Source organism: Larus michahellis, chromosome 3 (assembly GCF_964199755.1).
Source record: "Larus michahellis chromosome 3, bLarMic1.1, whole genome shotgun sequence".
In the NCBI taxonomy this organism is placed as follows: Eukaryota; Metazoa; Chordata; class Aves; order Charadriiformes; family Laridae; genus Larus; species Larus michahellis.
Window position 1 is genome coordinate 77,631,375 of NC_133898.1, and position 27,993 is coordinate 77,659,367.

General features: G+C 38.2%; 1 protein-coding gene across 1 annotated transcript in view; it reads right to left on the reverse strand.

Moving 5' to 3' along the window:
• Window positions 1–594: 594 nt before the first annotated feature.
• The window catches only part of RFX6 (regulatory factor X6), a 37,737-nt gene continuing 10,338 nt past the window's right edge, over window positions 595–27,993 (reverse strand). Inside the window, exons 4-19 of the mRNA XM_074579368.1 lie at window positions 26,335–26,412; window positions 23,522–23,549; window positions 18,520–18,627; window positions 16,115–16,192; window positions 15,908–16,021; window positions 13,799–13,848; window positions 12,829–12,988; window positions 10,769–10,913; window positions 9,364–9,473; window positions 7,210–7,327; window positions 5,991–6,113; window positions 4,160–4,369; window positions 3,128–3,637; window positions 1,920–2,138; window positions 1,746–1,748; window positions 595–761 (exon numbers count right to left, since the gene is read on the reverse strand). Of these exons, the coding sequence (XP_074435469.1) occupies window positions 595–761; window positions 1,746–1,748; window positions 1,920–2,138; window positions 3,128–3,637; window positions 4,160–4,369; window positions 5,991–6,113; window positions 7,210–7,327; window positions 9,364–9,473; window positions 10,769–10,913; window positions 12,829–12,988; window positions 13,799–13,848; window positions 15,908–16,021; window positions 16,115–16,192; window positions 18,520–18,627; window positions 23,522–23,549; window positions 26,335–26,412 (2,221 nt within the window). The remainder of the gene's footprint in view (window positions 762–1,745; window positions 1,749–1,919; window positions 2,139–3,127; window positions 3,638–4,159; window positions 4,370–5,990; window positions 6,114–7,209; window positions 7,328–9,363; window positions 9,474–10,768; window positions 10,914–12,828; window positions 12,989–13,798; window positions 13,849–15,907; window positions 16,022–16,114; window positions 16,193–18,519; window positions 18,628–23,521; window positions 23,550–26,334; window positions 26,413–27,993) is intronic.

Sequence of the window (27,993 nt, forward strand, 5' to 3'; positions counted from 1 at the left end):
TGAGGACTTTCACTTACACAAGTAGGCACTAAACACTTGAAATTGAATTTCCAGAGCACAACAGTAAAAAACTTAAGAATTTGGCTTAGTTTCATTTAAAATAGTAAAAATTGACCTTGTAAACATTTCCATAGGAGGTAGGATACATACATTTGACAGTTTGTCAAATAAGAGAAAGTAAACAGTTACTCTGTGGTCCTAATAAATAATGAGCAACACAGGCATTAAATAAACATTTTTATATAAAAAGATATAAGGGAAAGACTAAAATAGCATTTTTAATAAATTAGGAATAGATGTAATCATTTCTTTACAACAGTCTTGCTTGCAAGAATCACTGCCTCTTTCTGCTCACCCTGAATTTCTGACTGAGAAGCTCTAATGATAAGAACAATCCTGAGTGATTCACAAGCAGGACCCAATCTGAATATAGCTATTTTTTTTGTGTGGAGGGCTGCTAATATCTCTAAAATGGCTCCTTTAACACCTATATATAATACTTTTCTATTCCACCAACTTGAAGGGGATTTTCATCACAGCCTTAATGTCTGGATTTGAAAAGTAAGCTTAAGGCACTGACATGTCTCTCCCAGTTCAGGTTCCTCCAGCAGCTGTTCCCATGAAGACAGTGTTGATTGGTGGCAAAGATGACACCATATCTCTGCTTGGTGGGCCATGGGACTCCAGATTTTCCTGAGAAGAGAACTGACCAGATGTTCCGTACATACACTGGGAAGAAGATGCAGTTTGCATGTTTGAAGCTGTGGGAAAAAAAGGTTACCATCATTGCAAGTTTTCTATCTATTGAATTTAACAAAAAACACAGTCTAATTTCATCTGACGGAAACTCTTATCTACCAGGCACACCATGTGAAGGATACTTCTATACTTCACTCAATTTACCTATACTTCTATAACTTTTCTCCAGTGGCTCCTCATGCCATCAGGGAATCGGTCAAAAACCCATGTATAAATGAACTCTGCTAAAAATCCAGCTATGGGCATGAAGTTTACAGCTTGAATATGAGCCACCTTCTCTGAAAATTGTGCAAAGCTATTTATGTGCGCTATACTCGTCTTTCCATATCTTGCACCATTCATGTCCATATTCAGTGGTGGTACCGCTGCCACCACCTGGCACATATCAACATAGAATACAGAAGATAATTGATGGGCACAGTCCCTGCGTGGTGCTGCTGGGGTTTTTTTCACCCTCTTTAGCATCCTTTAAAGAACCGAGCACTGAATTCTTGCAGAGCCTTAGTGAGGCAAGTAATGTCTAATCTTCTGTGCAAGGTTAACCGGTAATAGCAGGAAGAGGTAATCTTGTGGAGAAACCAATGGTTCACAAATTTATATCTTCCATGCAACCCTTTTTGGAATGTGAGGCCAAACTCAGCTGCCATTTGATTAATGCATATATCAAAAAAACCCCTTTGAGGTTAGGTAATTTCACTTAAAATTCACTGTCTGTGGGAGCTTTGCCTAATACATGCAGTTGTCAAAGCATAGGACAGGAAGGGACTATGTCACAGGAAGTATATATCTAGACATCCCTGACCCAGGGTTCATTTGATCTGTTTGACAGTGAGGATCCTTAAGAGCCCTTAGAAGAGCCCAGTCCACTATTAGCTCACTTAATAGTTAGAAAGTGTTTCCTAATACAGAGTTTTCTGCAATTCAGGCCAGTCATTCTACTCCTCATGGACAATGGACCGTAGTCCTCCTTATGGGAGTTATTAAACCCACTGTCCTTAAATTTTGAGGAAAACACATCTTATGATACATCCTAGGTACTGATTTAGTTTATCCCTATATTGCATCTCATATGCTATATATGGCAGCTGCAGATTAATACTCAGCACTTGTTAGGAAGCTAAAAAGTTCATAGCTCTTCCTCAATCACTGGCTATACTTACGCATAGGAGTCCGACAGACAATTGAAGGTGAAGACTCTGTGTAGTATGAGCCTGTTTGTTTTCTTCCGGTGTCATCCAAGATATTCAGTGGATCATGTATATCATTGTATGATGGCAATGATCGAATGCTGCTTACACTGCTGATTACCGAAACATGTTGATCCACCATTGTTCCAAGTCTGTGAGAATCTGGATAATTTATATTGTTTCCATAATATCCTATTGACAGGAGATTAGAAAAAAGCAGAGTGAAACTACTGTTGAAGAGAAAGGGTAGAGTAGGACCCTGTGACAACCTGGGACAAAAGGTAGGTGTTACTGTCTGAGTCCCTTGAGAATAAGATTATTTATATACAGCCTAGTAATATTTGTAACATATTCAGCGACTGACACAAAAGAGGGGTGGTAAAAAGAGAGCAAAAGGATCCTAAGAGTTCAGTCACGCCTTCAGTTCAGAATCGCCTTTCCATTCTAAGTTCAGAATCAACCAGTAGCCTGCAACCAGTGTCTACAAGAGACACCATGGGGACTCCTATCCACAGTTCAGTGCTCCCTTCTGAAGCTCACAATCAAGGAAAGTATATGTTGAAAGAAAATCTGCATGATAATACTTATTTTCTGCATATACAAATCCATACAAAAGAAACATTTCCACTGTGTCTTTCCTCCAGAAGAGGGAGGTGGTTTTGCCAGCTATATCTCTGAAGCAGATTGAGGCAATAACTTTACGTATGAAAAATATTATGGCCAAAGTCTCAAACTAATGCTAACGCACATTTTTATGCTTCCTTTCACCACCCTGACCCTGTGACTAGAATGGCCCATTATGCTGATCCCAGAGTATTTTATGCCTGCTCTATTTCATAGCAGATGTTTTGAGCGCTTTTCAAGAGATTGTTAAATCACATTGTTATCCTGGTTTTGCTTCCTTTGTGCAAGACGTGGTGATGGTGCCAAAGGAAGATTAGCATAGGTGCATCAGATGCATTTGAGGTCAGCTGAGGATTCACCAGAGGAAAATAAATCCTTAAGTAGCTTGTTAAGCTGCTTTACAATCTCTATGTGTCATCAGAGAAGTGGAAAACAGGAAGGTATAAATAAAAGCTGAAAAACGTCTTCCATAGAAAAAAGCAGAGAGGTGTTTTAATCCATCAAGGATAGAGAAACAGAAGAAAAGAACAACAGAAAAAGAAAATATATATTAATACCGTTGGAAGCATTAGCGGGATATGCTGCTCCTGGGCACGTAGACACTGAGTTGCTCAAGAAATTGAAACTCCCAGTATTCAGAAACTGCATATTGTGTGTGTCCTGAGACATGGATGAGGAACCATAGCTGGAAGGGGATCTGGCATTGTATGGAGACACAGCACAACTGTTGCTGAAGTAGTCTCTGGAGAACTGCTGTTCACTCAAGGCATTGAATCGGCTGTGCTCTGCTCTGTGGTGGTAAACTCCTGAAGAGGAATGGGCCTGAGTTCTGAACATAGCCTGGTAATTGGAATTGTTTCCATAGTAATTCTGATTAGTTTGTGACAAAGTCTGATAAAGAGGTTCTGAGTAGGAAGAGCACTGTGAATGTGTGGATAACACTTGACCTACACTTGGAGGTCTCACAGCCATTGGCCCCTGGTTGATAACACTTCCTCGGCTGACCATGGCTGGTGAAATGGGTGGAGTCATCAGGGGACCAGTGCTTTGAGACAGCTCCATCTGATCTGGAATAAATAAGCATTAGCCGTCATTAGCGTTCATATGCTGAATAGAGCATATCTGTTAAGACACTAATTCTCTAGTGAAGTGTACATTACCATTTGAAACCTTAACAAAGGATATGCATTGGCTTCCACCTATACAACACACCCTTTAATCAATGGCTTCAGGCTATAAAGCTTCCCGTTTTCATTCTCCAGCCTGGAGACTGCACATTCAGTGGGAAATTCCAGCAGTTACAAGGCTCGTGTGCTCCAGGGGTTACTGTTCATTCTCTCCTCACAAGAACCTCACCAAGCCAACAGGTATAGGATAGTTTTACCATTGTTCCAAGAGGATCTATTACTGGCAGGGCTCCACAACTGCCGCCTTCTGTAAATCAGCACAGAGGATGAGCTCATGAAATGTTATTTACTAGAGGTCTTTATAAATGCATATGGTCATTGCTCCTCCTACAGCATCGTGTTACTGTGGACTGAAAGATGAACAAGCAAGTAAGAGAAGGAGAAACTAGAACTGATACATACCTGTCATCTGCATATTCTCACTGTCTCCTGTGACGAAGGGGTTCAGACCAGAAGATACACTGCTGGGCTGGCTAGCTGACAAGGACACGTAGGTTTGCTCTGCTAGACACTCATTTTTGACTGAAGTGTCACCAGGCAGAGGAGCAGCTTTGTTACGATTTGCTAGGAAGCAAGAGCTTGGTGATGCAGTAAAGGTGGCTTTGCTTGCATCTGGAAGAGTAAGTGAAAACTCTTGGTGGCTGTTACATATGCTCATTGCACATAAATTCACCACTAGTATATTGATAGCGTATAAGCTGCTCATATCTTTGGCTAATTATTTTAAAACCCAGTGAAGCCTCCATATTTTGCATGTAGTCAATGAATACAAACATTGTTCTAGTCTTGATCTTTCCAGTGGAACTGTTTGTATCGTATTCCCTGACCTGATCTACATTCCAGAGTTCAGCTCCTTACTGAAGCCATCACAGTGAAGGTATGAATCAGATTTATTCCCTTGAAGTAAATGTCAGCAATCAAGTCAAGTAGATGGCACTGAGTGAATCAGGCTCATGACACTTCATCCTAAAGAATTAACAATGGCAGTTTTGGAATGCTTGAACTCTATTTTCATACTGATAACTAGAGAAAAGCATTTGTTACACTCAGCAGATCTTCGGTTTTCTGCAGACTATTGATAAAGTCAGTGGAATTTTTGCTATTCTTCAGTGGAAAACATGACTTTACCTTATGGTTTCAAGTACCTCACCTAAGTATCCAAGGATAAGACAGCTGCTAGGTAGGACATTTTTTTTTTCCTGAAGGCTGAATTAAAAGAAAAAGTGCAGCATCTATTGCCAGAAAAATTCTATGCAAGTTTCTTGCAGCAAAGTGCAGTTTTAGAGCAACAACAACCAAAAAGTTAAAGATAATTGCTGGTGCTAATATTAATAAAAAATAATTCAGCAGAACCCAGTCGAGTTCCCCTGGATATTTAGGGATTAATTTGGACCATAATTTGATCCAAATCAATCTTCATTCATTTTATAGCAAAGGACTCGGAGCATATGAATTCAAACTGTCTAACCTTGAAGAATCATAGAATCATAGAATCATAGAATTGTTGAGGTTGGAAGGGACCTTTAAGATCATCGAGTCCAACCTTTAGCCTACCCTGACAAGAGCCACTTCTAAACCATGTCCCTCAGTGCCCCATCTACTCTTTTTTTAAACACCTCCAGAGATGGTGAATCCACCACCTCCCTGGGCAACCTATTCCAATGTTTAATAACCCTTTCAGTGAAAAAATGTAGAAGCCTGGTAGATGGAAAATGTTAAGCATACTGTTTTAAATTCACTTTGTTTCTCTTCCACATAGTAATACTTCAGCCAGATACTAAATAGGGCTCCAAACTTGTGTTCCAACCTTGCAGGGATATTTGCATTTTGGTAACATTTAATACATTCCTAGTTCGAGGTGTAATTATGTATTTAAGCTTTGGCAGAAAAACCGGATTAGGAATCCCTAGCATGCCTTTCTGCTACTTACGCCTCTTTTCATATGTCAGCTTGTGGCCCTTCAGATGTACCTGCAAGTGTTTGTTGCATCCAAGATCATTTCACTGATCCAGCGTATTCACATTCCCACAAAATGTTATAACGTGAATTACGGTAGGAAGGTGGGAATGAATTGCTAAGTGAATGGTCGCAAACTTTTCAGGTGAATTTGACAATGTTGCATATAACTACATCTTCAGGAGAAGACCGTGAACCTGCTTCTGTTTAAAGTTAAACAAATATGTCAATTTCTAAAAAGACAGGAGCACATTCAAAAGAACCAAGCTCTAGTTACCTAAATTCTTCATGTATTTGTCCAGTAGATTCTGGAGTTCTTGTTCTTTGTCATTGTTGAACTGTGTCTCCATGGCGAGCAGGATGTACTCATCTAGTAGCATGCGGATCAAATGAAAAGAACCTTTTGGAGGAGAAAGAGAGAGAGTAGCTGAGTTATCTGTGTGACCATCTCTCACCACTCTACAAGAAGCGAGTGAAACAAACAAATAATTGTGGACTTTAAATGACCTGGCAAGACCAACAAGGAATAGTGCCTAACTTCTAGCTCTAATCTCTCTTTGCACTGGCCCACCTAGCTCAATTGTTTACTGTCCTGTAGGCTATTTGACCACTAATTACATCAAAGAAAAATACTGATGAAAGTGAGACATGCTTTATACTTGAAGAGGGCACACAGTGGAGCTAGATAAGGCCGAAGTCTGCTAGAATGCCTCTGCTCTATTTCTGTTTGCCTTGTGCTAAATAACCAGACAATAACTGGTGAAGTCTTTGACCTTATTTCAAGGATATATCACATTAAAAACACGTATCTCCTTACCGCCATTTCAAATACCTTCTGAATTTTAGATAATAATGTACCTACAACTAAATTTAGGAAATTATGTGCTAGATATAAAGTGAGTTTCACTTGCTCTACCATCTTGTATTTTATAAAAGGTTCTGTCCAAGAATCCCCCAAAATGTAAACATTTCTAAAGATGGACATGTGAACCTTAATTTTTAAAAGCCACAAACACCATTGAATTGACTGTCTGCTGACCCCAGAATTAAATGAGTGGTGGTCTGCCAAATTCATTTTGCTTTTATGAGAACATACCATGCACAAGAACTTCTATACAATGGTAATTTTTTACGAAACTGATCCACATGTAAAACTAATAATTTAAATCTCTGTCTCCTATACTGAGATATGCAGTTACATTTCCATTGCCATATCAAACCAAACAGAGCTTCTAGCTCTTAAATGGCAAAGCAGTATCAAACAGCTATTCAAAAGAAAAATACCTTTTTAAAATGAACATGTGACACAGGTCACCAGCAAAACATTGCTAGCATTTACTGTGAAATCTTAGTTTGAATAACCCATTACACAGTTTGTGGCTTTGATCAAAGAATCTTAAGACTAGGACAGGTTTCTCTGCTCAGGAAACGGTGGAAAGCTGGTAAATCCTGACAAGTATGTACAAAATATGAGTGTTTTTACAAAGCCCGGGTACCAAAACTTGATGCGTTGTTTAGAGTTAGGTTATGCATCACTCGAGCACCGAAAAAGCTCCATTTGAGAAGGAAGTCCTGAGCTCTCTTCTTTAATGACCTCCCATTTTGCTTGCTTGCCTGAAAGAGAATAGTAAAATACTGTTAAGTATACTAACTAACTTGCTTTCTGTACACAGGAGAGAATAAAGGAGAACTGATTATGCTTGAGAGTTCAAGGAGTGCTCAACTCGGGCTGATGTGGCAGGGTGGATCAAGCTGCCTGATTCAAACTGTCTTCACAATGTGTGTCCTCAAGTGATAGAGAAGAGCAGCATTCACTCTTTTCAGTGCAACCAGAGCAAAGCTCTGACAATGTTAGATGAAGCAAACAGCTTACAGCTTGGGCTCTGCTGTGTCCTGAAGGTATATAAATTACGTCATATTCTAGTATTAAAGGTGCCAAATTGTTCTGTAAATATACAGGTGTACAGGGCAGAAAGAAAGAAAAAAACCCCACCCTCCAGCACTATGTTATTCCACATAAGCAGGGAACAGAAACTAGTCTTTGTACCTTAATGTATTCCGTATAACATTGGCCAGACTTCTTATTACAAAATGGTATGTTTACTATCGTAACACTGATGCTTTCAATGCTGCTCATTTCATACTGTTGCTTTGCTCTGGCAGTGATTTGTTCGTGTGGTAACGCATGCCCTGTTGCTTTCTCAAACAGCAAGCAGAATGAAGCTGTTTTGTGAGTTTGACAGTAACCACACTTCAGCATGAACAGAAGGCAGATAGCAATGGAAGGATTACATGTTCTGTAAATTATTTGCTTCTGCTGAGTTGACCTAGCCTCATATCAGGACTTGCTGGTATTTCTTACCCTTAACTACAGGAAAACAATGCTAGGAACCATACTTCTTAACTTTAACAATACAGATGCTGAATGGGAGAGTGCTTCACCTTTTCTGCCTGGGTTGTTTATCAGGAATTGTCTTCTGAAATTGTGGAATCAATTTTAGACCACAATCATTCGGTTCTAAAATAAGTTGTGATTGCTCAGCTTCAGTAGGAGTTTTGTGTCTGGGTAAGTGTGTATGAGGACTTGCTTTGGCTCTGCTGCCCAGAATCATCCAAAGCTCCTCACTGTACTGCTCACATATGACAGCAAATGTTAGGAAACTCAGAGTGCTCTAAAAAGAAGGAAATTATTGCTGTCTCCATTGAAATTTGGGAAAACAGGTGAAGAAAGCAAAAGTGACATGCCTATGGTTATTCTGTAAGTGTCAGAGTCACTTTCTGCAAGCCAGTCAAAGCTAACTGCACTGTCTCCTCCTTTTGCATCCATTCATATCAAGATGCTCCCTAAAATGATGGATAAGATACTGCATTTCCAGATAGAACAAGACCCGATGAGAAGACCTGTGTTCAGCTACTAGCAAGCAATGTGTAACATTTTATTCTGCTAGTTTACTTTCATTAGAGTCAAAAATTGGGTAAATTTCTCTTACTTGAGCTACAACTCAGAACTCAATTATTTCGTTCCGAGTTACAGTGTAATCATTCCTAAATCGTATAGTGTAATCATAAAATACTTGTAATTATAAAGTATCTTGTAAATCAGAGAGGGGAAAAAAAAACATCAAAACTATCAATTTACTGCATAAAACACCTTATAAAGCTACAAAACTGTATCTTCCCTCCTGGTGTGTAGAAATCCTTCTACAGGTTAGCTACTTCTGAATCTGCTACATTAACTTACACCACCTACAGTACCATCCAAATACCATGAAAGAAAGAATTTCTTCTCTAAGAAACAGCTTTTGCTCACATTACTGAGAAATACTACTGTGATTCTGCATGCACAGATAAGGTGGATAGGTTTCTTTCATGTACAGTTTATGATAGTGCTGACTTTAATGTTTTAGTTAAGATACTTCTTAGTTTGTAACACACATAAGACTGTTCAACAGCACTCAACATGATTAATTAGAACTAACGGCATTGGAATCTTTCACACCAAATGAAGGACTCCCCTGTCACAGTAAGGAGATGGAGCAGAGATGAGAATCCCACGTGCAAAACCAATGGGACTGCATAAGTAAGGGACTGTGTAAGGACTAAGGGGAGTAGGATTTGGTCTTGAGTCAGGCAGAACATTTGAAAGGTACCTTGATAACCCTTTGCTCAACCACAGTATCCAACCATTCAATAAATGATTCCACAGTGGCATTCTTCTTTAGAAGGTCCTTCAGTTCTTGGAACACTGTAATAGAGTCATCTACCATGTAAAAAGGAGAACATATCATTGCACGCTATTCTGAATGTGAGAAAAAGCCACTCACCAGCCATATGACAATATTGTAGCATGGAAAGGAAAAGCAAAGAATTAGAGCAGTGAAGAAATAAGCAATTCCCCAGCAAAGCAAACAGACACGCATCCATCACACATATGTATTTTAATTACTTAAGCATTACAATGATACAGGTTGTAAGAAAATGAAGTTTTACAAGAAAATAAAAGCAAAAAAATTTCTGGTATTTTCCATTCCTTTTAAGATTCAGGCTTGAAAGTCTTTATATTACTAAATTTAGTAATAAAGTTGTATCTGTAATGTGGCAGATCTGTATACTGTCTTAGGTCTCCCATGTATTTTATAATTTTCTCACAATATAAAGCAAAGCTAACTTCCACAATTCCCATTTTCAAAAAAAGCACCTGAATGATCAGCTATTTCTCTTCCCCTTTTCTTTTTTTAACCAGTGTGAAAGAAGACAAAGAACAAAATAGAAAACAATTACACAAAAAGTAGGAAATGGGCAACTCAAATGAAAATGTGAATAGGATCGTGAACCATTAAAGAGAACGAACTTTCATGATCAAAGTAACAATATATAAAGGACAACACATTGCTATTGCGCTCCTTTCAGCTTTCCAAACTCTGATCAACATGGTTCCTATGACAAAAACTATCATTTTAATAGAGAAAATGGCTGTATCATTTTTTCAACAACAGGTACGTATATGAAAATTAACACCCGCAAAATTTGTACTTTACTCCACTCCATTCTGTGTATGAAAATAGCTATTGCACTTTATAGAAAATTATGTATTTTTTCAAAAATCAACCTTCAGCAAAAAAAAAATCTATTCATACAAAAAAAACCCCTAGCTTAAATATCCATTAAATTAAGCCATAATGATACTAGAATTTTTGAGACATCTTTCAAGAACTGATCAGTGCTAATGTCTGTGCTAATATCCCCATATGATTAGGACAAAATTTCAAAAGAGATTTCATTACACTTAGCAACTGACATGTAAATGATTTTTTCAGCAACCATGTAAAGTCATCTAGCTGGGATGACTTCCCAGTGCAAGCTTCTGTTCTTGTAGGACATGCTAGGGCAACCAATTGATTTTCTTAAGCTACTGAAGTTAACACTGAGCTAGGTTAGAGAATGCAGTGTCTACGTGTGCCTTTTCTCAGTCCGTCTCCAAGTAAACTAGTGTGGCATGGAATGAGAGAGTGAATTACTTCTTTTAATGGTACGAATATATCACCATGGACTTACATTCACTGTAGACCTCCCCATCAGAGTCTGTGGTCCCTGAGACTGCAAGGAGTGCCTGGGAGCCAATACTATTCAAATCGACTTTTTCAATATCTGACACCATGGAATTCACCACGTGCTGATCAAAAAGGGCTGGCCGAGCAATCTGTAAGAGAAGGCAAGGTAAGACGCTGAGACCTGCCGTGGTTTAATCCCATCCGGCAACTAGGCACCACACAGCTGCTCATTCACTCACCACCATCCCATGGAATGGGGGAGAGAATCAGAAGTGTGAAAGTAAAAAAACTTGTCAGTTGAGATAAAAACAGTTTAATAACTTTTAAAAAATATTATTATTATTATTGTTGTTGTTGTTGTTGTTATAAAGAAAAGGGAAAAAAAAACATAGAGAGAAAAATACAACCCAAGAAAGACAAGTGATGCAAATGAAAAAAATTGCTCACCACCAACCACCCAATGCCCAGCCAGTCTCCAATCACTGTCCTCCCCACCAAGCCACCCCCTAGTTTTATTGATGAGCATGACATCACATGGTGTGGAATATCCCTTTGGTCAGTTGGGGTCAGCTGTCTCAGCTGTGTCCCCCACCACCTTTTTGTGCATCCCCAGCCTACTCACTGGCGAGGCAGTGTGAGAAGCAGAAAAGGCCTTGACTCTGCGTAAGCACTGGTCAGCAATAACTAAAACCATCCCTGTGTTATCAACACAGTCTCTAGTGCAAATCCAAAACACGTCCCCATACTAGTTACTATGAAGAAGATTATCCCAGCCAAAACCAGCACAGACCCACACCTGGGGATCACCTGAATAATTCCTCAGAGAAGAAACATAGTCTGTTTAATTTTCTTATCATGGCTGGGTTTTTCATAGATCAGACAAGATAATATTTCCCTTCCATTAGCCTTCTAATGCTCTTATGTGATCACCTTCATGATGTCACCCACTTTCATCTTAATACTTATGAAAGGGAAAACTAAGTCAAGATGAATATATGGTGCATCTACAGTTATCCATGAGGACTACCACCTCAAAGCCCAAGCTGTTAGCACTTAAGTTCCATGAAAGGCATCGTATCTTTCTGTGTAAAGTACCAAATCATCACATGGAGGTGCTTCCTGATTGCAGATATCTATATCCTGCCAACACAGCCTTGGGGCCCTCAGCTACCTGTTACATGTTTTCTTTTCAGTCAAAACCCAATAAAGGTCATCATGGGCAGAGAACCTTTGCTAGGCAACAAGGGTCATCTGACATTTTCCAATTTGGAACTAAAACAAATGTCCATATATTCCACTTCATCATTTGATTGCCAAAAGTTCCCATAATAGTAGTTCATTATAACCATGGCCCTTTCTCTCTTTTCTACTACAAAAGTTTGAAGTTTCAGTCAGATCTACTTATGGCTGCTTCCTTCTTGCATGGTTAAAACTACAAAATGTAAGTCTTACGTGGTTGAAGTTGAACCTTGAAAAAATAATGCATTATATCTCATAGCCAGCAAGGTGCACTGAATGTAATTGACAATTTTTTAGATGTTGCCTTGGTTTAATCCCAACCAGCAGCTAGAACCACACAATTGCTTGTCACAACCCTTGCCTTTTTCCCCACCCTCAAGAATGGTGTGGAGAAGAGGGAAAAAAAGGATAAGGAGAAAAAAAAAATCTTGTCGGTTAAGATAAAGACAGTTTAATGAAAACAATAACAGAAAAGGAAAAATAACAACAATAATAACAATAATGATAATAATGACACAGGTCACTCTCATCGCCCAGTGAATTGGCACCACCCAGAGCAGTGATTGCGGACTACCACCCCCTGACTAATTCTCATTTATATACTGACCATGATGTCTATGGTATGGAATATTCCATTGGCCATTCCATCGTTCTGTGTATGCTTCCATGGCAAGATGAAAAAAATCCTTGAATAGTGTAAACATCACTTAGCAACAACTAAAACCAATAGGTATTATTGACACTCCTTTCACAGGAATCACTAGAAAGAAAATTAACTCTTTCCTAGCTGCAACCAGGACAAATGTATAGTCTTATTCTGTTTACCTGTGCTAGGTGTAGGAACGACGTCTGTCGCTTCAGCGAGGAAACAAATCTTCGTGCAATAGGCAGTTTCTTATCAGTCAGGTTTTCTGGTAGATTTTCCAAAGAGGAAGCAACCCACTGTTCCCAGTTTTTTGCAAAATTTCTTATATCTGCCAGTAAACTATAGGAAAAATAAATTGTTTTAGAGAAACATCAATAAAAATTGTCTTGCATTATTTTAAATAATTTGGTTTCAATCTATGATTAACAGACTCCTGGACATATCTGTGAATTAATCCTCAGGTGTCACCAAAAGGAAACAGGAAATGACCAATCATCAAAAGGCTAAAATTGACTATATATTGATCTGTTTCTCATCTGAGAAAAGTTGTAAGCCATCTGCCAATTTAAATAGGTTGAAAAACATTAGCTTTATGAATAAACTGTAAGAAATCCAAGAATCATTAGATATATATGAAGCTAAAGGCCTTAGTCATATATGAAGCTAAAGGCCTTAGTCAGATGCAAAACCCCAAACAAGATGCCCTTCAAGGGAAAAGAAAGATAAGAAGTTTCAGAGATAACTTATAATAATCTTCTTATTAATGTCTTGTTCAGAAAATGCTTCGATGTTATGATGATGCATAGGATACAACCCCAAAAAGTATTCTGAAAAAAAGATAACAATTATTTCTGCTTAAGCACCACGAGTACATTTGATTCTTTTTTGATATTCTAGGGCTTTAATGTAGAAGAAACCTATTTCAAAATAACCAGCAAGCCAGTAGAAAGGGGCGTTAAAATACTGTCATATTTTATGGCTGTTCTATAGCTGTCCTCGGAGCTTACAGTATGTTGCCATACATACCCTACTGTTCTAAACATGAGCATAAATGTTGCGAGAAAATTTCTTGAGGGTATCGAATTTCTGCTATTTACCTGGAATATACCTAACAAACAGAATGTAGCATTATTATTGTCAAATACCTACCTCTCTGGCATTTCTTGCATTGTTGCAGGGATGAGTACATCTGTAAGGACCTTCAAAAGGGTAACAGAAAGTGATATCAAGCTTCCACGGGCCATTTATTCATTCATGTCTGTCTTGTCTACTTAGATTGCAAAGTGATAAGGACAGGAAACTTATACAGAATAAAGCCATTCAACCTACTGTCCAGATGTTTATATACCTAGATTTCTCCCATCACTATTAGACAGGAACATATGAGATATTTATGTACCTAGATAACTCCCATTCTTAATGTATGCCAGCATGCCAGTAAAACAAGAAAGTGCTATCACTCATGTCTTACAGTAGGGAAATTAGTGGAAGAGAGATGCAGAAACCCTTTGTCTTTTTCAGCATCACTGTGAGTCCCAGTAAACACATACTCAGGCACCTCCCAAGTCCTCCACTGCTATTAGCCACTTGTCTCTTCTTTCTGCCATACTGGATGTGGCACTGAAGGTGTTCAGACTTCAGGACAAATCCCCTATAGCAAATTGTCATGTGGAACTGTTTTGGCAAAAAACTGTGCCATCTGGCATGCCTTCTGGGAATGTTATTGCAGCGGGCAAAGTTGTTAGCCTATATCCCAAAAAATCTGTTTCCACTATTAATGTAAGTGGTTTGATATAACAACACAATAAAATTCCTCCTTCTTTCTGGCAGCTGCGCTGTCAAGAATATCTAACATGATTATAAGTGAGAAATAGTGGGAGACAAAGAAGAGGCATAGTAGTGAATTTATGAACTTTTCAGAAATTCTGTCTTACTCAATTTATAATTTAGTGCTCCTGTAATATTTCTTCATCTATCACATTAAATATTTATTACATATAGAGTTAAAATTGGATCTACTGGGACAGCACATTTAGAGCAGGAAAAAATTCATAAACTCAAGGTACAATATAACCTATACAAGTAAATGAGGCTTAATGGCTCATCTCCAGGGTAGTAATTATGATCTTTCACGCTAATCACCTTTACTTCATTCTGATAACTAAAACTCCTCTTCTTACTTTACAGCTTGATTTGCTTCTAAGAAATATGTATTTTCATCTGTTCTGGATTTTTTCCCCATAATTTTGTACAGTAAAGAATGACAAATAGATGACAATAAGGCACTCAGTGTTAAACAGCCCCAAGTCCTTTGCTTTGACTGCTTGGTGTTTACTGTTAAGTCAATAGTTATTTCTTCCCATCGTTATGTAGTTGCGAAATGTGTTAGAGAGAAGATGAAAATCCTTTTCTATTTATATGGCATGTCCTATCACAGGAACTTCAAGTACTTTGTAGCTATTAATTAATGTTCTGATCTGATTTTCCAAATTAAAAACTCAGCAAACTATGGTGACATTACTTTATTTTTTCCCAGTGTTCTATCGCTTAATCCTACCCTTGCAATACTCCTTAGTTTCACTTATTTTCAACTATTTGTGCGATCACACTGTGAACTAGATCAAAGAACTCATACAGCACAAAAAATCTGCAAAACAAATGTTCCTTAGGTTTTTTTTTAAACCCAAACCAGTTCAGAGTGCAGCAGTTTTACTGATACATCTAGCAGCATAGGAACAGAAATGAAGTGTAGCAGGCAGGAGAGGCGGGAATATCCGAACCCAGTATTATTCCATCTCTGTAACACGAAACCATGGCCTGACATAACCTGTGAGTAGCAGATTCACATGTGGAATCACCTCGCTGATCTGCCACAGACTGTCTTTGCTGGTAGAAATTGCAATAATCTTTTAAGTAAAAACAAGTCTTCAGTTTTCATCCAGGCTTAATTTAGCCAGCCTTGTCAGTGAAGCACACAAGCATTTCTTTTAGCAACATTCAAGCAAGTAGGTCAGGATTTCACCATCAGTGTGCTGCCTGTAGGCGCGCATCAAGTGTGCACCAGAGCTGAGCCTGGTGTTCAGCTCTTACACGTGCCAGTTTTATGTTCCTGATTTCAATGGAATCCTTGCTGATTTACACAGGTAAGAGGCAGAAAACACTCATGGCATCCTGTTATTCTAATTTCAACTCTGTTTTTACACAAGCAAAAGCTGTAACGTGGTTGAGATTATCCATGTAGCTAAATGCTTAACTTACCTTATACAGTATCGAGTCACAAACACAGAAGATGTCAACAATGATGGGATTTTCAAGCAGGGGAAGGAGATGGTCAGGCATTCCTTGCCAAAAATGTAATAGGAAATGCCGAATCTAAAGGAGTAGGAACCAGATTTGTGAACATGAATAATGCTTTCTTGGCTCCCTGTGCATATATAGCAAGAATGTGTGTTCAAACAACCTTACCTCTTCAAAGTTCCCATTAATTGCATTGTCAAGGACACACTGACAGTGTGTTTTGTACATCATGATAAGAGTATCTACCTATTTTGGAAGAAAGAAAGATTAAGCAGAGTTTCTTAGCTGTCTCCTTTACTACTACAGTCATTTAGGTTTCTGCTTTCTGTAGCTCATATTTAAATATAGAATATATATATATGGAATATAAAGTGTATTACAATGAACATTTACAAATAGGCAGTCTGTATATCCAGAAGTGATGAGGGTCACTCATCTCTGGTTTCTATTGACATCTTTAAGTCTCAATGCTGTTGTCATAAATGTAGCATCTGAATCTGTACACACTGTGAAAATGGGGATATAGCTAAGGCAATAGCTAGACTAGCCAGGCAGATGGTAAAGTAAATTCACCTTTCTGAAGCTAAGATTAATCCCAAAGAGTAGTGCAAGTTAATCATTAGGCTACTATAGGCGTCTATGAGTGTTCTGAAACATCATCTAGTTGGACAAATGAGAAAATAGCTGCCAGTCATTTGGTCAAAGTTTAATCACTGCCTTACACGAACTGAACTTTAAAAAGCAGAACTCTCTTTCATCTCAGCGGGCTAATTTATCTGAGTGGAGTGTTTCCTTATTTTAATAACTTTTTCAAAAATGGCAGTAAACTTTTAAATTTGTAGGAAAGTATAAAACTATAATTTTGTAAAGTATTTTAAGGAAAGGAAAATGCTAGCAAAACCATTCTCATGGTCCAGAATCACAGAAAGTTTGTTACAGCTTGTGAACTTCTCTGGCAAACCAATACCAGGTTTTGAATGAACCTAGTATCACCTTATTTCAATAGGTTTAGCAGTTTTCTTTGAAAACAGACCTTGCTGACTTTCAGAGCTGCTTCTGTAGCTACTTATCTTTTAAAAACAATGGCAAAGAACATTTCTTTCATTCAAGAACATTTTAAAGACTTTTTTTGGAAGGGGTTGATGGAAATTTAAAGTTTGGGTAAGTTTTCTTCAGAAACATAAAATGCAGAAAATACCAATCTATTTTAGTGCAGATTGCTACGTTCATGGGAGAGACTTCCACTGCATGCAATTTCTAAGGAGTTTAATGTAGGAGTCAAACTTCACGTATGGGCTCTCTTCAACAGAGTACCTAAATATCTTGGGTTCAATAAGCCTTGGTCAGATAATCTGAAGGAATGGAAAGACAGTAAGGAAATAAAACAGCAAAAAAGAGAACAAGGAATGAGGACGGAGCAGCAAGGAAACAGAGATACACACAGAAATTCATCCCTCTTCCCACAGTCTTCTCATAACTCCATGAGTCTGTCCCCAGACAGAGTCACCCTCTGGGCCTTCCTGTCATCTGGTCCCAAGACCAGAGCAATTGCATGTTGCTGACCCAAGAATGAAGACAAAATAAGTTGCATTCTTTTTTTCAGTTGGAGTGGTAAAAGATTGCTTACACTGCTGCATTGGGTCAAATGCTCTTCAGATTTAAATGTTCCAAGAATGTCGTATATGTGAGAGATGTCAATTCACTGATGGAGACTAACATAGCAGATGATGCACACTGCTGAGTACACCAGTTCTTGGGCTTTCTTTAGGAACTAAAGCTAAGATCTCTGTACTACAGATGACTCCTTTTGTTTAGCTCCTCAGAACAGGATTCCTAGGTTTCACCACTTTCACAGAACAAACTTAAGAGGCAGGGCTCATAAAACAAAAAGCTTTAAAGCAACATATCTCAAGACAGCCACCATCATGACCTGCACTGGAGGCTAAACTGGAGAGTTCACAATGTGTACCAAAAGGTTTCTAGCACAGTTCAGGGGCGTAGCAGCCTGTAATGTGACCAGAAACAACACAGACATAACATACAAGCAGTCAAGACATAAACCAGCAACATTTCTAACTAAAGAGTTACCCTTAAGATGAGCAGTACTGAGTACCAACTTAAGGAATACGATTTTACTACTTTAATAAAAGACACATATACGCCTAGATTTTCACAGTCTCTTTCCAAACAATTAATGGAAGAGAGTAAAGTTCATCTAATTATTTGTTGTGAATTATTTGTTCTGATCTAATCAGAACAAAATTTACCTGAAATCCAAAGGTATTTGGAATGAATACAACTCTCAGTTATTTGTTTTGCTCTCCTCGTCTTACATACCATCAGTTTGTAAAATACTAGGTCAGTTAATAGGTAAATAATTCAACCACCTTTCCAGTGGAAAGCCAGTTAATCGGTGTTAGTAAAGGTTTGCCCCCTCTATAAATCAGTCACCTCTGTTTGATTATGGACATTTCTGGCTCTTTCATGTCAATACCTCAAAGGCTAAGATATGAAGAAACATTCTGTGGTAATTTTTGATCTGTAAGTCGGAAGAGGAGTAGCTCACATTTTACCTTGTCTTTAGAAAGGCACCCTTGAAGCAAAAGGTGTTGAGCACTTGGAAACTCTGGGAGGAGAGTTCCAGTTTTGGAACTCAGAGAATATTTACGAGTGAAACCACCCTGAAATGGAAGCGAAAAAACAGGAACATTTAAGTAGCTAATATAGATTCAACTGAAACCAACAAGTCATTCTAAATTTGTATATTATCTCATGAGTCTCTCAATGTTCCAGAATATTTACATTCAGATAATCCTTCCAAAATATTGATGCTTATCCAAATCTGGATTCCAGCTCAGGAAGGTAATTAAATATGTGTCTAGATCTAAACCCCAAAAAATACAGTTTTCAGAATCATGCAGCTTTTGAGCCACATTACTTCATGGAATTCTATAAACTTGGAATTTAATCTAGGTTTAAAATAGAATACAGTCTGATGCTCTCCTCTGCAGTATGGACTGTTATATCTTCAGGGAGACCCTAAATTTTATTTAATATGTATCTTTCTAGTGCAAGGATCTAGGCTACTGGTGATGTTATTGTTCTCCCTTGCTCTCTTCCTGCTCTAATAGCATGGCAACAGTGATTTCTGCTGCTTTACTATGGTAATAACTATTTTAGTTTATCATAAAGTTTGATAATATTTTATAGCATTATGGATGTCATGGTATGTAGGGTCTGTGGACACTTCTGAACTATGTATTTATTGTATAGCTCTCTTTGATTTTGGCAGACTTGACATGAAGGCCCAGAAAATATCTTCCAGTCCTGTGTCCTATTGTGTTAAAACAGATAGGCACATAAACACCTGTACCAAGAGCTTTGCAGGAAAAATGAAGGATGCTGAGCTGCATGCCCTCCCGGGGCATGCCACCAATTTTAGCTGGCTTTCTCCTGCTCTGTTGAAATGGCTGAGAGTTTGGTCATTCATCTCAGAGACTAGACTTGGTTCTGTGAATACTTTTGGAGCATTTTGCTTTTGTCCGTAAGGAAGAATAAAACTATGCTGGGTAGCATAGGCACATACAGTCACAGGTCTACACAATATAAAAAATCCTGTACAGAAGCTCAGTGCCAAAGTTCCAAATCCAGGATCACAGCCTGAGCCTGGAAAAAGGAAATGCAGTTTCAAAGGGACTTAAAGGAAGGGAATAAATAATTTTTCTCTTGCTAACTTTAGCAACAAAAAAGGGAAATAAAAAACGCATCTGTTAATATGATCACAGTTTGATATCTCAGTAAGAATGACATTCCCAGCCATTTGGTGTTCTCCAGTTACTTTGTTGAGGAACAGTGAATGCTGACCTGGAGACAAGATAAATTTCTCCTGAATTATCCTAAATTCTGCTGATCTGAGAGTTCCTTGCAGCTCTTAGAGTTCTTAAGCCTTTTTAACTTGTGACTTCTGAAATATCATAGACACATCTTGTACTAGTTACAGACTGCGAAAAGATCTTGAATAATTATGAGATGCTAGCCTTTGGAGAGATGGGATTGAAGGATGAAACAACAAGAAGCCTGATATGTGGGGATGCTGACTGTGAGGCAATACATGGTAAATCACACCTTGTTTAGACTCCTAACCTAATATTGTCACAAAATCTGATTTAGTCTACTTCTCATTAAGGCTGAGCAGTCATATTCTTTAATGATATAATGTTACTATGCTTATATTTATAATGCACACATTACGCTTATGAAGCTTTCAAATGATACAACTAAGATGAAATCCTCATCCTCAAGAGAAACAACAAAATCTGTATGATGATTCTGTCCCTACTGACTGAATTGTACTTGTCCTATTCTCACAGGATTGCATTCAAACCTAGAGAAGACTATTTGCCTGAAACCCTTTGTTCCATTTTTGCCCACTCAGTCCTTACATCAAGGTAGTGTATGGACCCTTGAGCAGGTCTTCTGCATATTCCTGCAGTAAATCTACTACTTCTGTGCAGATTCCCTTTGTACTAATGGATGGAATTTATGAACGCGCACTAGGCAGTACTTCCAGTGGCCTTTTCCTACCCCTTTGCATACAGTCAGATTTCACTGAAGCGGGAATAGCAGGTATATAGTGTAATGTATAGTGTAAAAGTGTGCAAAAGGGAGTATTTTCCTATATACGTTGACTCACCAAGCAGAGGTCAGTTTCAAGTGAAATTCTCTCAAATACTGAATTCAGAAAACTATAGCTATAATTGACTTTTTCACCATATATACATCCCTATTTTTATAGGGTGGTATGTCTGCCAAAACAGACAGCAAGGAATGAAAGTATACATTATGTAAACACGCTTTGCTTGTGCTATCTACTATTCAAATACATATAAAGCTCTAAGTCAAAGAAATTACAGTACTTTTGTGTGTCAATACTTTTGCAGTTTTATAATTGCCTATCAGTATCAGGAGGTTTGTTGTTTTTCTAATAACAGGAGTAATCTCAATGATTTTATTACGCAATTACCCGTGAAATATATTAAAAGCTCTGATTAAAAGGGATTAGTTAATTTAAAAGAAGGCAGGGATGGTGGTGGGAGGTTTAAAAGAAGATAATCTGCAATGTTTTTTACCTCGCTAATGGATTTATATGACTGTACCTCAGTTTTAGACTTAATATTTTAACCCACTGCCACTTGCCCTTTCAATTTAATGCCATCTGTTTCTAATGGCCGTTTAACATTAAGATAATGACAGTAATATTATCTGCCTAATTAACCATGCAGACTCTAATGGTGCACTAACTGGTTTAGATAAAAGAATTTGCTGATATCTCCCCCTACAGAGAGAATACTAGAAAATGTGATAAAACATACCAGAAGTAAACAGTGTCCCTGGCACTCAATAAGTGTTCATTCAAATGCCATTTACTCAGTATATTTAGACAATCAGTGCTTTAACATCTTTTCAATGTCTTTATGTTCCTACTGAGAATTACACCTTATGCAATCATTGTAAATCTTTCTGGAATATCTAATTGCATGTACTTCCAGCAAATGAATAAAGGTGTATCACCTGTTGGCTTTAATGGAACGTGTACTGCCAAATTTTCAGTACGCTGTGTTTGTTAAAATTCGGTTTTGACCATGAAAGACATTTTTTTCTTTTAAGACCTGACTGAATAATTTCAGAAAACAGAGAGCTAGACAATGAAAAACTCATACCGATGTGCCCTTTCACCCTTATTTCCACCAACTTCTCTATGATTCTTTCTCTGGGAAGATCAAGGTATTGAACTTTGGGGAAGAAACAAGCCAGGTTTATGTCAATTCCCTAACAGACTGGGGATGCCACATCAGAGATGGAAGTAAATGTGTATTCATCTATGCGAAGGGAACCAGAAGTTTTCCACCCCCAAACTCTGAAATAATGAATGCTGTAGTAGTGCTCATGAATATGTCGGGGATATCCCATGGCATAGCATGATCTTTTTTTGATAAGATAGCTGATTATCTAAACAGGGAAAATGCAGCAGATCTAATCTATCTGAACCTCACTAAAATACTTGACGTGGTGTCACCATGGGAAATGATTAGTTATGCTGGTGAGAATGGGGATTAGTACAAGAATGTAAAATGTTTAAGAAACTGACTCTAGCTGAAATGCTAACAAGTTGTGTTGACAGGGAAACTACTAGGTTGAAAAGGGATTGAAGTGAAGATTCTCAAAGATTAGGCCTGGGGCTGATCTCATTGAACATTTCATAGATTAAACCGGCTGACGAGCTAGTGAAATCGGCAATAAAGAAGACGACTAAGAGGTCATGTAGAAAGGCCTGGATGGCTTTGAGATAATGGCAATAAAGGGGATGAAAATCAATAGAGCAAAGCTACACCCTCAGCGACCAATAAGAATTTCTGCTATCAGTTAGGAGCTGCTTATCTGGAAATGAAAAAGGCAAAAGACTTGCTGTGTATCAGTTGATCGCTGAGGGTATATTTAGTGTAGTAAATTAAACGGTGTCAGGGAACGTTCCCAGGCAATACTGGCAGTATTATTCAGAATAGCCCCTGGTATTCTTCTGACCCATGCCAATTAGCAGTCTCCTAAACAATTCCTAGTCGTGCTGCAACAGTTACCGCATGCTAGGCACTTTTCTCCAAGGCAATGTGGCTGAGATGTGCCTATGCTGTTTTGTAGGTTCAGGAGTTTAATAACATGGGTGCAGGCTATTCCATGCCAGTTGAACTCAGTGTCAAAGAACAATCCTGGGAGCAATCCTTAACCCTCAATGTACAATTATATGTAATTTTCTAGTATAAACACGACCAGAATGACAGTGTATACTATACCATAGTATAGTATACTATACCATATACCATAGTATACAGTAGTGAAAATGTAGGCGACCTGTGGGGAAAAAAACCTCAACCAACGAAAAAACCCCAACCCTCAGTTCTAGTGTTTGTCACAAGGGATATTTCCAATAGAGGTTGGAGACATGCCATTTGCAAGACTTTATGATTTTTTTCTATAAAGATATTCCAATTGGAACAACTACAGTGAAAACTTGTAAGGCTGATCAGAAGTGACTAAAAACTGCTGCTTGTTCCACCTAGCAAGCAAAAGCAGCAAAAAGACGTATCACAGGGAAATGTCACAAAGAGCAAAAAATTGAGAAAGACAATCCTGACCAGGAGCTATAAAATTCAGTTTGTTAAAAAAAATGTATTTTGTCTTCCAGTCAGACAAATGAGATCCTGAAAAAGCCTTCCTGCAAAAGTAATGGATGCAGAAAATTAAGCTAGAGCTTGACCCTTTTCTTAAGAGGGTCTATTATAAACCTCTGTAGTTATTTGGAACTGGATTGGAACAGGAACCCAGAAGGTGCCTTCCAATCTTATTTTCCTTTGAATATTTAGAGGCACAAATACTCAGCTTCATGAAAAAAAGATTATGCAGTCTAATCTTTAATGAAAAATATTGCTGTAATTTTCAAGGACATTAATGTGAAGAAAACCGTACATCACATAATATTTGGATTAGAACAGAAGTGAAAGAAAAGACTACAGCGCTTACCTCATTCTTTAACTTGCTTCCAGAGAACCTTTGAAAATAAATGCATTTGATTATTTTTTCATAAGCAGAACATTTTTAGAGTTTGTATATATATACACATATATAAAATAGATATGTAAAATAGATCAATAATAAAAATGATGACATTTCTCCAAATGTAACTATAATAAAAATAATGTTTTTTTCTTAACTTCTTCCATTGGTTTGCAAGTGCCTAAGGATATCAGGGAACCTACTGGTGTCTTCTAAAACACAAAGATTCAGATCATTGACCAAATAGTAAAGCATAAACCCTGGGTTTTTCTTTGATAAAAGTTCATTTTTTTCTTTGCATCTTTGCAACTTCAAAAATATCAAAAGGGTGCAAGTCCATAAGGTCTTTATGAGGAAATACATAAAGTTTTTGATACAGCTGAGTAAATTCAGAGCAGAAAAAATATACCTAGAATTTACACTTCTCAGGAAAATGAAGAAATCATATCAATTTAGATGCAGGTGAAATGCATTTCTGAGCTCAAAGATTCATTAACTGTCCAAAATGTGTTGCAATATACTAAATGTCCTATTAAGAGTCCAACTGAGAGATGCCCAATGAAGTCATTGGACTATCAGGCAATTCTTCAGTGCGGAAATTAGAAAGCACACATTTTAGATTATAACTACTAAACTAGAGAATGTGTAATGATAGACATTGTAATGTACCAGTATAATGATAAACGTTATTTGATTATTGTTATTTCCTGTTCTGCTAGCTGCTAACTGATAAGATACCCTGGGCAACATGATGTCTTATAATTATTAGTGGCAATATTGTGATTTCTTGCTGTTGAGATGCTCTGCAGGCAGGACAGAAAACCGGAAGCTGAGCGGTTGTGGAATTCCTCCTGTCCAGGCCAGGCACAGGCACCTGACAGTTCCCATCACACGATGATCCAGCATGAGTTACCCGCAGTGTTCCCTTGGTTGTTGATAGATGAGTATGAAAGAAGGCATCACTCAGTTGATTACAATGTGGAGCTAATTAGCTTCATAGCTGGATGTATTTGTTATGGATTGGATTTCCACATGTGCAGCAAAATGTACACAGAATGTACAGCAAAAGCATGAGGCAGCATCTGCTAGCATTGCTCCTCCAGGGCCTTAACTGCTAGCTAAAGCTACCCTTCACACAGTGCTCTGGCTTCTAATAATTTCTGGTGTTATGTATGCTCCTTTCCCTATGTAAGGCTTGATATTTAAAGGAACTGGGAGGTCAAATTTACAGTGGAATTTAAGGATTCAGGCATCTGCAACCCTGCATTTAAGGACTATTGTACTCAGCTCAATTACCTAAATATTAATACACATATGCCAATTAAATTTGAAATGGCAGTAGAGGCCTGTATTTAGGCAACTAAATTGAGGCCCATTGCCCCTTTAATGTTTTGAAAAGCTGCCACCTAACATGCAAGCCTTGTGGTAAAGGCCTCCATATGCCTATATTTGTGCACGGGCACAGTGTCGTCTGTTACCACTATCAGCCCGTATATTTTTCCCGCTTATTTCTGCCCCGAGCTTGATCCAGGAATCATTTCTACATGAGACCACAAGTCCTAACACAAAGAAACGGTTCCTAATTCGTGAATCTAGTGAGTACTTCTGAAAATCTTAGAGAGTATCTATGCCATCTTTATGTGAGGGTATACCATCGGAAAAACAGCCATGGGGAATTTTGCAGAACCACCACTTTCTTTGCATTCATTGCTGCTAGATTGTGCAAGGACAGAGCTTTACATGACAGGGCACTGGCCGACATAAAGCTGAGAAGTAAGAGTGATTATATTCCCTTAAATGAAAATAACTGCCTTTTAGTCAATTAAATGAGCAATTTGTTCAAGATAACTCTGTATTATGAAAGAACCTCATCTAGCTGTGTACCAGCAACACCTCCGCAGCTCTGGATAAATACTGGACAAGGAAATGGCATATTCCAGTCTATTATACCTCAGGTCCTGCCGTGGAGAGACCCCTCCTCTTAAGCATCATTGGCAACATTACCCTCAATTTTTACACTTGTCCTATTGATTGGAAAAAGTCTCTTTGGATATAAGTTAAATCTGCCAGCCGTTGAATTTTCTATGTGTGATTATAAACTCATTTATTCCCTTCCTTTCTTAGAGTCCCCACTTATACTGTTGTAGACAATGAAAGCCGTCATTCAAGCCATATGTGAACAGAGACATTTGTTTTACGAACTATTAATCTTTGGCAAACCAACAGGCAGCTATCGTAACGTATTGATCCTGCTAGCTGTCCCTTAAATAAATATAATTAGAGCTTCCTGGGTTAGGTTTAAACTGATATTAGCCAGTCAAAGGACCTGTAAATATTAATCTACACTGACCCCTCCCTCCTGACCACAGGTGCCAGCTTCACACCATACTCCAGACGTTTCATAATGGGAAGCTGTCCTGGGGAAAGAACTCAGAGGGTTACACACAAGTAAACAAAATGAGACAAGTGTTCTGGAAAGGGTGTTTTGCTGCCTTACACAAACTTGAACAAATCCTCTGCTGGTATAAATTGATGCAAGTCTATGCTGACTGTGGTGGGGCCATACTGGAAGACACTAGTAAAAGATCTAGATCAGCCTCTTAAAACAAAACTGATTTCTTTTGGGAGCAAACTGCTACTTAAATTTAGGAATGCCAGACATTGAGATATGCAGCAATACTAGTTTTGGTATCAACAAAAGTTAGTGTCCTACAAATACCTTCCTAAGGCAAGCTTAAAGTTAGATCTTCACTGTCTAAATCTCAGAAGTTATGTTGTACCTGGTTAAGCCTTTTCCAGAATACACAGAGTGGTAGTATGCACTGCTTTCTTTAATGCCAATTCCATAATAGTGATACCTATGGAAAAGAAAGAGGAGTGTTTATGAGTGACAAGTCATGTAAAGCAAATTGTCAAATTGATTTTCAATGCTTTCTGAAAACTTTTCTTAACAGTGTCTACCAATTCCTTTCACTGACATGGAACAATATCTGGTTCACAGAAAACAGTATTGTCATGATCTGATCCAAAATTCAAGGCTATGATCTCTAAATTTAAAACTTTTTCTCTTTTACAAGAAAGCACCTGGCACAGCAAATCTCCTAGAAACATGTTACATCTCTTTTCCCTAATGTGCATTCCCTTTCATTTTACTTTGTTGAAAGGGTGCTGGGTTTGATCTATCAAGTTTATTTTATTAGGCTTACCACTGTTATATTTAGACAGTCTCGCAGAGCACTATTCAGTTGCTCTGGCAGGGGGGTTGGGCTAGATGATCTCCAGAGGTCCCTTCCAACCCCTACCATTCTGTGATTCTGTGATTCTGTGAAAGTAACTCACCATTGTGCCCTATAAATTAGTGTTCAGCCTCCTATGACTAAAAATGCTAACATTTCATTCATTAATTCTTCTCTCAGGTTGTAGGCTGACCAACTCAGCTGAGTTATTTAGCTACTTAAGCCATTCTCATACACATTTGTCTCCCTTGCAGCTCTCCTGGAGATTACTACTGCCAATAGAGCTCGAAAAAGGAAATGTGCCTATCGCTCAGCCTCTGCAGTGCTGAGCCCAACACCTTAACCAAAGACACTAAAGAGGGCGGGCTGGTGCTAAGAAAACTTACTATGCAGTAGATACTTAGTGCTTTGCACTGATTTTACTACAAAAGAAGTGACCTTCAGGAGAAGGGCAGGAGAGCAAGCTGAGGGCAGCTATTTCTTACCAGTCATAGCAAAGTTTGCTTGAGTTCATCTATCAAAGGTGATAGGCCCTGTCTTAAAAAATTTCACTCAATAGATTTTAAAACTGATTGCGTTAAACCAAATTTGTCTAAGAATGTTACGGGCAGTATACTCAGGATCATTTGTTTTATACCAGAGTTAGCTTGAAAATACCATAGCAGCTGGTGTAACTGAACTGCTTCAAAGTAACACTTGTAGTTCAAGTATATTGCACTTAAAGCACGCGTAACATGGAGGTAATGCTTTGCAACACATTGCCTCAATTTCACTGAAACATCTCAAAAGCTTGAAGACATGCACTCTTAAGACACAAAGCACCCTGCAAATAGTTCATAGAACACATGAACAAAAGTTTTCAGCTCATCTCTGCTGTTCTTGGTGATGCCCATTAAAGAAAAAAATCACAATATTACTGTTTCTTCTTGTATGGGACAGTCACAGATAAGAACAAAACCCTCAAATGCTTTATATTTACAAAGCTGGTTAAAGGCATCAGATACAAACAATATTCAAGAAAATATTCATTAGGGTGATATATTTGCTTAGCTTAGGTAGCTTTGAAAAACTCAGCTGAAATAGTCATTCTGTTTCTGGACAGTCTGTTGTGTGCATTTGGGATTTTACAGCCAAGAAACGTTACAGAAAGTGGCTGCATAGTGGCATCACAGCTTTTACTCTTTGCCTGAAACTGACGAGTCC